This window comes from Trematomus bernacchii, unplaced genomic scaffold, assembly GCF_902827165.1.
Source record: "Trematomus bernacchii unplaced genomic scaffold, fTreBer1.1, whole genome shotgun sequence".
Taxonomy (NCBI): domain Eukaryota; kingdom Metazoa; phylum Chordata; class Actinopteri; order Perciformes; family Nototheniidae; genus Trematomus; species Trematomus bernacchii.
Genome location: NW_022987803.1, coordinates 20,828 through 35,026, shown reverse-complemented (window position 1 = coordinate 35,026; position 14,199 = coordinate 20,828). Strand labels below are relative to the sequence as shown.

Sequence of the window (14,199 nt, the reverse complement as noted above, 5' to 3'; positions counted from 1 at the left end):
GCCTGACATAGGCAGGAGTTAAGGATAGAGGAAGGCAGTATACGTGCTCTTTTTCAAGGAGCTGGTTTAGCAAGAAGGCTGAGCTAACTACCTTTTCAAATGTCAGGATCAAACCAGTCTATGGACCAGACCCAGCATGGATCCAGACAGATGTGAGTGACTTAAAGCTCCCATGTCATGCTTTTCCGGTTATTACCCGTCCCCTTGTGTGTTATGAAGGTTTTTATGCATGTAAACGGTGTGCAGAGTCAAAACCCTCAAAGTACACCCTGTAGCGAGTAAAACTCTAACACAGAAAATACCTCCCCAAAACGCCTCGTTGGAGATACGTCACTGCCCATTTGAGTCTTCCATTTAGTTCCGGGTACCGCCTGATGTCATGCGGTACCCGGAACGAAATGGACCAATCCCGAAGAGCTATGGCCACACCAGCAGCGTCGTGTTCCTCCTCCAGAGGTTCGAAGAACCGGCATTTCACAGACGAAAGCTTCCAAAACATTGCCCAGTTTGAGGCCGGATATGCACAGCTTGTTTGGACCGTTTGGAGCAGGGGAAGATCTGGGTATACAACCTGTAAGTTTGCATTGTTATTTGTGTATTTATCAAACAAGACTGTTTAAATGTGTAAACTGTGTTGGACTGCTAAGCCATTGACACAGTGCTAACTAAGTTGCTAGAGTTTCCATATATCAACTCTAATATCAGCAGATGGCCTTGCATACATGTATCTCATAGCAGGAGAATGTCTGCATTCACACACAAAATACCTATTGACAGTATACTCCGGGTGATTTGCCGGTCAGTCGCGAAACGTAATTACATTATAGCTGGCGTAGCGATCTAACACACGGAGCTAGAGCTAGTTTCGGTCAGAAAAACATTTTTGTGATGCTACGTTGCTAGCGTTTAAATATATCAACTACAATGTCAGCAGATGGCCTTACATGTTTGTCATGGCAGGAGAATGTCTGCAGTCACACACACGGAATACTCATACAGTATACTGTACTGTGATTTACCGTACATTGTGACCGTACATATACTGCATGTAGCTAACGAGGCTAGCTGTATGCTAGCGCAAAACAATGTATTCATGCAAGTTACATTGTATGACCGAACGTAGCAGAATACCCGTATACGATTGCAATTATAAACACGTTATTGCTAGCCTAATATGAACCACTAGCTTTTGTTCATAGTAGTTTTATTACACTGCATTATAGTTGCCTTTCCTCCAAGCTAACATTCATATCGTGTTAGCTACCAAGGTAAACAAAGCTAGGTTAGCATATTAGCAGGCAAGCTGTTCATTACACAACTACTACTAACGAATCTAAAACAACTAAGTTTCTCTAATATTTTGTGATTTGCATTTGATTTCGTCCAGCCAGATCCTGGCGGACAATCCATGACGGGGAAGGGATTCTACTACTACTGAGGGTGCTAAAAGGCACCGCACCGACTGTGCGCAGGCAAGATGCGAGGAGGAGGAATGGATGATATACCGTGTATATATGTATATTTATGTTCATTTTGTACATTTCTAAAAATAAAGTTTAATGGAAATACTTAGTAGGCCTATCCTTTCTTCCCTGAATTCATATATAGCAAACCATGATTTGATTTCTCATCAAACAGTAGTAGTTTATAACGGGTAAAAATAACTTACTCTTTGTTATGAGAGTAGCTCGTAGGCCACAAAGACAAGGAGACATACACGAGTTTACAAAACCACGGCACATTTATTGTAGTAAATGCAGAGACAGGTGGTCGAGGGGAGAGGGTCGCTCAGTTCGTCCTTCTGCAGCCGCTTTGGAGAGAGACTCCGGGCCGCTGGGATTAATAGCACCGGCTACGGAGGTGTCCGTGATCGCGCTGATTACCCTCTTCAGCTCCACCCCACCGTAAGACAAAGGCCCTGAGGCCGTCACACTCTTCTATAACAACAGTTAAAAATATATATGTATATAAAATATACCGCTGTACCGACGCCATGATAAGACTGATGTTACGCTGAGAGCAGCCGGGAAAAGCACTGACATGGGCGCAGCCTCTCTGGTGGTTGACTAATCAGAACGAGTGGCCGAGCTGACCAATCGGAGCACACTAGGCTCACAGGGAGGGGGGGGCAAGAGCTCCAACGAGTCGTTTAGTGGAGAAAGTGAATACTGCTGAATACACATGCTTGACAGAGATGCTGTATGCGAAACCAATGTGAGTTTGGAAAATTGCACAGTATAAATCTATTTTAGTATACCTCAACAATGTAATTATGATCAGTGGAAATGGCCATGACATGGGCCCTTTAAAGCACATATCAGAAAAAACTAAAAAGCATGAACAAACCAGAGTCCACATGGATGACGCTATGGGACTAGCCATGTTTAGGAAAGTAAACACAGCTGTCCAATGAGGGCTACAGGATAGGGATCAGTAAGCATAATAAGGAGGTTGACAAAAACAGGCACTCAAATAATAAACTGTATCAAGTGCTGTGGGCCTTTGAGCTAGCCCTGCTTTGTAATATGACATATGTTTTGAGTTTGTGTATAAGTTTGCTTACATTTTGGTAGAGCCCCCCCTGGAGAAGAATGCACCAGCCTCCACTGCCCTCCGCCTACTGATTCTAACTGAAAACAAATATGTGCTGATGAGAAACTTAAACCAACTCTCATGAGTGGTTTAAATCTGAAAAATATATCCCCACCACTTTCTCTAACAAAGTGACACCCATGAGTTGAAGGTATGTAGTTAGGGTTAGGATCTACAAATCCCCCTCTGCTCTGCTGTGTCTCTCCTCTGCTCTATACCTCCCGTTTTGCTCTCTCTGATCCCCTGCCCGCCTGCCTGTTCCCCTTCAGACGGCTCCAATTCCCCTTACCCTTCCCTGGTTTGCAATAAAGCCCTTTTTAATTCTGCTCCAGTCCCTAGTCTTGGTTGAGAACGGGATTAGCCCAGAACTTGCAGGTCTTCTGGGACTGGTCTGCTTTCTGTCCCCAGTCACAACTAAACATGGTGAAGCAGCGTTCAGTTACTATGCTCCAAATATCTGGAACAAACTACCAGAAACCTGCAGGTCCGCTGCAACTCTTACGGCCCGTCCACACAGCAGCGTTAAAAAAATCTTCCAACGCTTCTGCCCATTCACTTTGAATGGGGTGACGTCACTTTGCCTCACTTTTCGCCGAACTGCATTGTGGGAAGCAAAGCGGAGATTTCCAGGCATCTCAGGCTTCAAAAGTTGAGCAATGTTCAACTTTTGAAGCTGAGGTGGAAGCATCAGCCAATCAAATCCTGTTTATGCAAATCTGACAGTACAAGCGCTAGCCAATCAAACCGCGTGTATGCTGGGAGAGACATACCGCAGGTAATTTCCTCATATTCCAAAAAATGGAGGAGAAATGAATTATAGCGGTAGGGAATCACCCGGTGCCTTATGACCAGTCCCTATTTACCTACCGGGATACAAACCGGAGGAGCCAGGCATGGAGGTAGGTGGCAGAGACAGTGGTAAGTTTTCGCCTGTTTGGAGAGTTTATATCCAGTTTACTTCGGGCTTTTTTGCTTTGTATGTCGGGGGCGGGAGATTCATGTGATTGGTTGTTGGTCGCGTTGCTCGCAAAGAATCCCCAAGCTTCAGATACGCCCACCTCCAAGATTTTTTTAATGCTGCTGTGTGGACGCTCCGTTACTACTTTTAAATCCAGGCTGAAGATTTTTCTTTTTGCCGCTGCTTTTAATTGAGCTATTCATATCTTAAACTGCACTGTAACTTTTATTCATGTATTTTTTCTTTAATGTTTATTTTATTATTTTAGTTTTTTAATGACTTTGTTTAAATGCCATTTTCTTTATAGCCGCGTTCACACCGGAGTACTTTTCCCCATACTTTTCGCGTTTAGTTCCGTTAGTACCCCTTATGTCGCGTTCACACCAAAAAGAGTACTGAGTGCCGGGAACTTTTACCCCCATTTTTAGTGCCTGCTGAGAGATGGTACTTTCCTTGGGGAAAAAAGTGCCCCAGTTCTGATTGGCTGGGCGAATTGCAAACCACGCCCCGTAAAACTCTGAAATGTTTTGTAGAGCCGCCATTTTATTATCCTCGCATTAGCATTATTAGCATTAGCATTCGCCCAGCGCACAAACGCAGAGAGACTAACTTATGGCAACACAAAATAAAACATGGGAGCGGTGGAGATGAGGAGGTGTCGGCGTTCTGGCAATTTACTCGGAAGGCTTCAGTAGAAGCTGCTGGGAGACCCAGCAGCTTCTACTGAAGCCAGTCCCCAACTCCGGGGACTTCTGGCCGGGGACTTCGGGTGGCAATATACACCGTGAAGTGGTTTGCGGCCTGCCAGTAAACCCAAAGCAGAAGAAGACGAAGTGACGTCAGCGGCTCATTTGCGTAATCTTCCCTCAGGGAACTTATTCCGGTGTGAAAGCGATCTGTACTAAGTGCCCTGGGGTAATAAGTGCCGGGGCACTAAGTGCCGGCACTAAGTACGGCAAAGTACTTGGTGTGAACGCGGCTAAGGTCTTTCATTTTTGTAAAGCACTTTGAATTGGCTTGTGTTGAAAGGTACTATATAAATAAACTTGCCTTGCCTTGCCTTGGTGTGTGCACTGTGGATTCAGTCCTGACGCTCTCGGTAGCTCACTTCTAAAAGGGGTAAATTAATAATCTTTTTTCTCAAAGCAATGATAAACCTGTGAGTTGGATGTAGAAAAGTCAGAATCAATATAGATTTTTTTAATAAAAAAAAACACATTACTTATAGTGGAAACCACACTTGAATGATGGGATCGAAGACTAAAAGCTTTAGGAATCCAAACTATAACATATAATAAGTACCCTGTATCAAGATTGATGTAAAACAAGTGACATTTGACCTTTTTAGAGAGGTTTAGAAACAAAAAACAACAACTTCTGGGGTCATTTGGGTGGATTTGCTCTTTGGGTGGATATCTCTGGCCCCCCTCGGTAGATTGTGATGATTGACACCTCTTTTGAACCGTTAGAGCCAATAGAATCGAGGGGAAGTTCCTAAAAATCCATCTAAACATTACCATTGGTGAATGCATGCCAGCACGCCCAAAACCGGAAGCGGGGTTGTAGCTCTCACAAGCAGTAGATTGACGATTGGAGAATGGTCGAAACACACACACACACACACCACACACACACACACACACACACACACACACACACACACACACACACACACACACACACACACACACACACACACACACACACACACACACACACTATTATTATTGTATGATGTTAAGTGTGGATTGTATTTGCCCTCTATATCTATAAATAAAATCAATCAATGAGTCACTGAAGGGAAAGCCAAAGTTGAACGTGCTGCTGTTCTGTTCAAAGTGTGTGTATACACTGTGAGAGTTGCTGCTTTCCACAGCTTCTGTTCCCAGAAGAGCACTTTGACAGCGTCACTGTTTCCTCTGTGCACACTCATTTCCTGTTGGCAACATCTCGGTCAGCATGCTGGGACAGAGAGTGTTTGCATTTAATGCTGATACTGTTCCATGAGGTGATTTCAGACACACCTGAACTATGTGAAATGCTGATACTGTTCCATGAGGTGATTTCAGACGCACCTGAACTATGTGAAAAGCAAAACAATTCTGACCTTGAGAAAAGGGGGTCAAACCAGAAGCCTCAGGGGACTGAAGCTAATGTGCTGTGTAGTTCAACCTCAGCTGAAAGGAACAAACAAATCCCCACTCTGTTTATCTGGTGTTGTTTTTCTGTGGCAGAAAGTATTTTTCCGAACCAAATTATTGGTGAATGAATTTAACTGCTTTTAGACATGGTGGCCATATTTTAATGAAAGGGTTTCAGTTGAAGACGGAAGTTTGCAGAGCAGGGGCCTGTACTACGAATCTAGTTCAACATATCCTGTATATGTTTTGAGTTATCCGGTTGACTTAATCCAAAACAAACCCGCTCTCTCTAAGCGGTCCTACGACGCTGGCTATCAACTCGATCGCTCAAGCCAGCCGTGTCCTATCTAGTTAGGTGCACGTTCACATAAAAGGGGTGGTATTTGGAGCGATCTACCAATCACAAACATGGACAAGCCGCGTACTGACAGCGCAGCGCGTCATACTTCCTGAATGAAAAGTCAACTATAATATTAGACATATGAATAAGTTCAACTTTAAACATCCATGACTTAAACACTTTATCCAGGATAAAAGCCACATAGCTGCACCTGCAAGGTGAATACAGCTGGTAACAGAAAAAGTGTTTGAATGCGTACATCAACAGGTTTATGATATCACTGCCCCGTTAAGACACGAGTGGATCTGACTTTAATTACATTTGACTCGAGTGTTTCGTCAACTTAATGTGTTGCTTAAAATAATACTTCTGCATACAGTATGTGACACTGTAAGTGTTGCACAGCCAGATACGGCTCAAGAAGCTGAATCAGATAAGGAAATATATGATACATTATGATGTGATATCATGTGATATGAATGATAATGGGACACATCGACGTCTGCACTCACAGTGCCGCGGACTGTAGGCTACGTAATGTTACTTTGATCGGTTACTTATGTTGTGGCAGATATTTAAGTAAGCTTTCTTAATGCTAATGTATAATAGTCAGATTGCTCTGAAGATGGGAGGTGATATTCTATTCATTTTCACATTCACACAGTCGGTGATTTTGGCCGGCCGTCTTTCCTGCAACGGCAGTTTAAACTGTATTTCCTTTATCCTGTAATATGACTTGATCGCTTTAAACTCTGCACACTGTTGTTATCAGCTGTTCCACCATGGTTGCTACTTGCTACCTCAACCTGTAATAGATTTATCCTTATTGAAACGGTCTGAGGACAAGGATTTAACATGGAAATTAAATAAATCAACAGTAGGTGGCGATATATGCTCCAAGTGGAAGCGATTCGCCATTAAAGCAAAGAAGAAGAAGAACTCCGCACAGTTGATCTCTTATCCTAGAACCTATCCTGCTCCGGAGCAGGCTAGCCGTTCAGAATAAGTTATCTAGCCCGCTAAGAAGTGAACCAGCGTCGTAGGACCGGAAATCCAGGAAGTTAGCTTCGTAGTACAGGCCACTGGTATTGCTCCTATGTGTAGTTGATGGTGGATTTGTTGGCGTTGAAAAGTATGTCCATAACTTAGTAAATCAGCTTGTTTTGGGTATATTGAAAACGTCCCCTTTTTTCCGGTCAGATGACTGCATGTATTGGCAATGAGTCAGAGGAATGTTGGAGCAGCTCTGTCGCATTTCCTGGTCACCAGAACCACTGAAATGCTGCTGTTTCATTTAACAGGCGGCTGCCCACAGCTGCTAAAGAAGAAACATTTATCTTGTTTATCCCAAGACTTGTTTCACATTACTGGATAACGGTGGGTTACGTATTGTAACCCTAGTTCTATAAGCACAGGAGGAGCCCTCTACTAGACTCTATAGGCGCGTTCACACCAAGTACTTTTCCCACAGTAGTTCATGAGAACTTTAGTTCATGAGAGGTCTTTTAGTTCTGACGAACTAAAGCAGATCGCGTTCACACCAAAATGAGTTCCTGGGGGTGGATTAGGCAAATGAGCCGCTGACGTCACTTCTTCTTCTTCTGCTTAGCTTTTCCTGGCAGGCTGCAAACAACTTCACGGCGAGTACAGTAGGTGGCGGTATGCACCTTAAAGTTGCAATCCGCCAAAAAACCGAGAGAAGAAAGAAGAAAAAAAACTTCCGCTTCCGCTGTATGCTTCTGTTTACCTTCCGACCTCAGTCAGACACGCTATGGAGTTGACTGAAGTTGTGGTTTTGGTGCTCGTGTTACACAGCTTCGTAACTGAGTTATTTAAGCCAATAACTCAGCCACAAATACACGACCATTCAAATGCAATAGCAATGCCTGATTCGGAGGCGAAGGCGTTAAGAAGCCTTAACGGGCCGTCTCCACGGCAGCGTTTAAAAAATCTTGGAGGTGGGCGTATCTGAAGCTTGGGGATTTTTTTTGCGATCAACCAATCACATGAATCTCCCGCCCGCGACATACGAAGCCAAAAGCCCGAAGTAAACTGGATATAAACTCCCCAAAACAGGCGAAAACATACCACTGTCTCTGCCACCTCCCTCCATGCCTGGCTCCTCCGGTTATATCCCGGTAGGTCTGGTCATAAAGCACCGGGTGATTGATTCGCTACCCGCTAATTTCTCCTCCATTTTTTGGAATATGAGGAAATGATCTGCGGGATATCTCTCCAGCATACACGCCGTTTGATTGGCTAGAGCTTGAACTGTCAGATTTGCGTACATGGGATTTGATTGGCTGACGCTTCCTCCTCAGCTTCAAAGTTGAACATTGTTCAACTTTGGATCTTGAAAATCCTGAGAATCTCCGCTCGCCTGCCCACAATGCATTTCGGCGAAAGCGAAAAAAAGTGACGTCACCCCATTCAAAGTGAATGGGCAGAAGCGTTTCAAGATTTTTTAACGCTGCCGTGGAGACGGCCCGTAACAAAAGGACTGGACGGCGACAAGCACACGCTCTGGACATGTTTCGTCGTAGGACAGCTGAGGAGGATGACCGTTATCACGCCCAAAGAACAGCAATGGTACGTTCAGTAAATCACATTAATACTATCTAATGTAGGATTTTATGGAGTTATGTAGGGCTAATTTGTGTCTTTGTATGTGTTCCAGATATGCGAATACTATGGAACGCGTCGTGTCCCGCGCTTTCTCTGGGTGAACAATAGAACATCGGCCTGGTGGGAAAAGGTGGTGCCAACGTACACCGATGAGCAGTGGATCAAAGATTTCCGAATGTCCAAGTGCTCTTTTCAACTGCTCTGTATGCGCCTGGAAGCAACGTTGGGGAGACGCAACACCAACTACCGGGAGTGTGTACCCGTGCCTAAAAAAATCGCCATAGCACTGTGGAAACTTGCGACCAACTCTGAGTACAGGACCATCTCTCATTTGTTTGGAGTCGGCAGATCTACAGTGTGTTACTGTGTGCAGGAGTTCTGTTCCGCTGTTGTGAGCCTACTCCTTCCTGAGTTCATGCCATGGCCGAACTCTGAGAAGTTAGAGGAGATGGCGTTATATTTTGAGGGCAGATGGGGTGTGCCACAGTGTGTAGGTGCAGTAGATGGATCACACATCCCATTCTGAGACCAGAGGAATACCACAACGAGTATTTCAACCGCAAAGGCTGGCACTCTGTCATCCTGCAGGGTGTTGTGGATGGTAAGGGCCTCTTTTGGAGTGTTTTTGTTGGCTTACCAGGGAGCATGCATGATAGCAGAGTGTTCAGCTTGTCATCACTGGTTAGTTGTGTGGATAGAGGTGGTCTACTTCCTCATGTAACAAAGAATATTGGTGGACATGATGTGGGTTACTATATCCTTGGTGACTCAGCCTACCCCCTGCAAAGATGGCTGATGAAACCTTTCCAAGGAAGGCTCACACCCCAGCAACATGTGTACAACCGCAAAACAAGCCGAGCACGAGTGGTGGTGGAGAACGCTTTTGGCAGACTGAAGGGCAGATGGCGGTGCTTGATGAAGCGAAACGACTGCAACATGGACAACATCAAAATCCAGGTGGCAGCATGTTGCGTATTGCATAACCTATGTGAGCGTCGTGGAGTACAGGGAGGAATGGACTGCCTTACCGGCGACCCAGCTTGATGGGCCAGCGCCAGACATTGTTGAGGCTGGGGGGCAAGACACGCGCACAGCTCTTATGACGCATCTGAACATGTAAATTGACAATAAAGCTGATCTTTTGTACTTTTGGTTCTCTCTTTTATTTACCCCAGTCAACAGACAAAATTACAATAGTGCATACACACCTTAGATAAAATGTCAGTATCAAAACAGTACTCATACTGTATATTTGTATATTAATGAGTATATTATTATGTTGAATGTGTGTTAAAGACAATGGGATGAGGTTGAAGGCTCTTAAAAAAACTTTTGGATACCATCTTTACTGTGATAAATACATACATGTTAAGCATACACACCTGAAGAACTACGTACGTGCAGCAGATCATCTTCACTGTGTGTTGTCGCCCAGACCGCACCATACAGGTGAAATACTGAGTAGAAATACTGTCAGCAGAACAATGCACTTCAGTCATGACTTTTCAATATTTATAATAGTTTTTAAGTACTTTAAAATAGCTAAGTAATACTGAGCAATGATGACAACCATTCATATTTTTTGTTTATTACAAATTAAAGTAAAATATACACAAGTGTCTTGATTAAATGATTGTAGAATAAGGATTTTGGACGTGTGCCCTGCAGCCATGAATTGCATTAAAAGCAGCAAGAAACTTTGAATTGATTTCATTTTATACACATCTAGATCTGAGTAGGCAATATCAATATCATCAATTACTGTAGTACATGTCATTCATTTGTGATATAAAGTCTATGCCTAGGTGGTGCATATTCTGGAAAATCAATTGAGAAACAAAAAAAACAAAATCTCAAATTAAGTTTAAATGACTTCTGATTTGTCTGACCATAGGAAAGAGTTAGATAAGAAATAATACCACTAACATGTCTGTAGTATTGCACAGTAAATAGGCTCACCAGTTAACACCTTATTATATATCCTCCTGAGAGGAACTCAGTTCACGAACTCCTATGTTCCCTTACTATAATTAATTAAATATTGAACTCACAACACTGTTAATTACAAACTTAACCATTTATTTAAATAGTGTTTGTGTGATGGACGCCATTTTGAAATACAATGGAATGATCTTTTTCAAAGCCACATGTATGGGGTGGGACACTATAAATAAAGCTTCGCCAGTTTCATGGTGTCATGATGGTATCAGAATAATCACTTACATGTGATGTATAGGATGCTACACAGGTCACCATAAAGATAAAGTGTCAGGAGAAATAAGCACACACACGCAAGACATCGCCATGTAGGTTCTTTTATTTATCAGCAGCAGATCAATAAGTGTCAGTAGTATCAAAACAATATAATAACAGTGGCAATATTAATATAAAATAACAATAATAGGCTCAGCATCAGACACACCTTAGTGCAAAGTTGGTGTCACTATTAATAACAGTGGCATATATATATGTACTTTAATACAAAATTGAATGTCCCAGATGTGGGGATAGACTCAGCATCAGACACACCTTAGTGCAAAGTTAGGTGTCACTATTGATAACAGTGGCATATATACATGTACTTTAATACAAAATTGACTGTCCCAGATGTGGGGATAGACTCAGCATCAGACACACCTTAGTGCAAAGTAAGTTAGGTGTCACTATTATAACAGTGGCATATATATATATATATATATATTACAATAATACAAAATTGACTGTCCCAGATGTAGGCAATTTGGGGTGAAGTGTCTTGCCCAGGGACACAACGACATGCTGACTGCAGTGGGGTTTGAACCTGTGCTCCCCTGATCCGAACACCAACGCACTCAGCCACTGCGCCACACGCCTCCCAACAAGTCATTCTATAGTTGACTAACGACGACAAGTTTTTTTTCTCTTTTTAATTGGAGGCCTGTTGGATTTAACCAGCTCGCTTAGCACTCCCAGAAGCCCAGCCTGAAAGCTATTTTGTTGCTCCACCTGGAGCGCCGCCACCTCCACCTGGCGCACCGCCACCTCTCCACCTGGCGCGCCGCCGAGTCAGCCATCACCTTTAAGAGCTGGTCCTGCGATTCCTGGGCCTTGTGTTCATGCAGCAGCCGTTCGTCGTGCATCTTCTTGTTGGCCATGGCATGCCGGTCCTCATTTTCCGTGCTGGCCAAGGCACGCCGGTCATCCATCGCCGTGATGGTGTCCAGGAAGCGGTCATCCCATGTCCTCTTTCCTAATAGGAGAAATAAGTAGTTTTACAACTTACTAGGAATGTGTTTACTAGCTAATAAAGATAGGATCAATAGCTGACGCTCAAAGTGCCCTTATTTATTGTTTTGTGCTTGCTAGAATTTTATTTGGTAAAAAATGATTAAGAGCTTTCTTACCGGAAGTCATGTGACCTCTAGCCCCGGATGTTTACGTTTGTGAGAGAGTGAAAAGGGCGTGAAAAGTGTAAACATGTATGTTCACGGTGTTTCATGATTGTACCAAGAAATAAATAAACGTGATTAGTGGACATCAGTTCGATGCGTAACCTTCTTTCAAGGCCAGAGTAGTTACAGTGTGTTTATATGTACCTTTGCGTTGGTTGTTGGAACGGGAGATGAGGAGGCACTACCGTGGATTTCCGGAGGGGAAATCTCACTGATTTCCAATTCCAGGGGAAACACCACGTTGCCTGAAACACACGATTAGTGCCATGAGTTAGTGAAGCAAATTACAGAACATGGCACACTTATTCACAAGTCAAACGTTTTTATAGCGGAAGAATAGCTAGTGAGCTAGCTAGCTGTTATTAGCTAGCTATGTTGTGGCCTGCTAACAGTGTTACCCAATTCAACCTAGCATTGCTAACTCAATCTACCGAGCAAATAAAAGTACATCTGAGACCAGTATTGTGCAGATTAAAACAGTAAAGTGCATGTAGTATATTTTACATTCGATTAGTGCCATGAGTTAGTGAAGCAAATGAGATAGCGGCCGAGATTAGCTAGCTAGCTGTTAGCCAATTCAGCCGAGCATGGCTAGCTCGATCTACCGAGCCTTAGAAGTACATATGTGACCATTATTGTGCAGATTAAACAGTGCAGTGCATGTAGATATTTTACCTAATTCGTCGTCGTCGTGCTTGGACAATTCCCCCACCATTGCATCCTCCCACGCCGCCGTGCTCGAGTCGATGGTCTCCGCGGTGCCGCGGAATGACGGTCTGTGGCCAAGCAAAGCGTTCAAACGATCATACCACTTGCTGGTTTTCCGACCGTTACCACTCTTGTTATTGTGGTCCTTTATTTTTTTGAAGTCCTGCTTTAGCTTCTTGATCTTGTCCCGGCATGATTTAGCGCCGTGAATGATCCCGATGTCCGCTAACTCCTGCGAAATGCACTCGTACATTTTCGCGTTGGACACTGCCTTGAGCTGAAGTGCCTGGATCGCGTCGTCCGCGTAGATATCTAGAAGCGCCGAAACATCATCATCGGTCCATCGCTCCACTGATCTCTTCGGTGTTGTCATAACTGCTGGTTTTTCCAAAAAATATCTCGTTGCTACGCTGAGATTTTAATGCGTGCAAGTAAAATGGCTGCTTTATACAACTTTTCTGGAGTTGTACGGGGCGTGGTTTGCATTCCGCACAGCCAATCAGACGTAGGAACTACTTTCTCCCACGAGAGACCCTGCTCTGTAGCAGGGACTGAAAAGCGAGTCTCGCGAACTAAGTTGAGCTACTTTAGTTCCTGGGGCTTTTTGGTGTGAACGCAAATATATCGTAGTTCTGATGAACTATTGTGGGAAAAGTACACCAAAGTACTCCGGTGTGAACGCACCTATTGGGATTTTTCACATTGGCTTTTGCACTATTCCAGAAAATCAGATCTGTGGCGAACAAATGTTGATGATACTTACTGATGTATGATAAAATCTCCACATATTAACACCACTTTTATAATAGTTGAGGCGTAAATGCTAAGCTAAAGGCGGCTAATGTTGGGCGTGATTACGTTTAGTCGTCTCATTTAGACACTTGCTGACAACCACTTTTCCTATGACACAAAAAGTGAAGTGGGGTATTTATTTACTGTGTTCATTTATGTCGTAGAACAAAGCGTTAAAAACCCATAAGCTTTTGTAAACCAGATATATTCTAACCAAACACACGTTCCAAAAACCAATGATTTGCATACGAGGGAACCATTAGTGGTTGAGTCATTAGCCGCGTTCACACCAAGTACTTTGCCGTGCCGGCACTCAGAGCCCCGGCACTTATGACCCCAGGGCATTTAGTACAGATCGCGTTCACACCGGAGTACTTTTCCCTGAGGGAAGATTACGCAAATGAGCCGCTGACGTCACTTCGTCTTCTTCTGCTTTGGGTTTACTGGCAGGCAGCAAACAACTTCACGGCGTATACTGCCACCCGGAGTCCCCGGCCGGAAGTCCCCGGAGTTGGGGACTGGCTTCAGTAGAAGCTGCTGGGACTCCCAGCAGCTTCTACTGAAGCCTTCCGAGTAAATCGCCAGAACGCCGACACCTCCTCATCTCCACCG

The 14,199-nt window shown here is 43.9% G+C and overlaps 1 protein-coding gene across 1 annotated transcript in view; it reads right to left on the bottom strand.

The window, feature by feature from the left end:
• Positions 1–13,168, bottom strand: part of LOC117498584 — a 74,320-nt gene extending 61,152 nt beyond the window's left edge. Inside the window, exons 1-3 of the mRNA XM_034150782.1 lie at positions 12,763–13,168; positions 12,232–12,332; positions 11,762–11,880 (exon numbers count right to left, since the gene is read on the bottom strand). Of these exons, the coding sequence (XP_034006673.1) occupies positions 11,762–11,880; positions 12,232–12,332; positions 12,763–13,168 (626 nt within the window). The remainder of the gene's footprint in view (positions 1–11,761; positions 11,881–12,231; positions 12,333–12,762) is intronic.
• Positions 13,169–14,199: the final 1,031 nt, after the last annotated feature.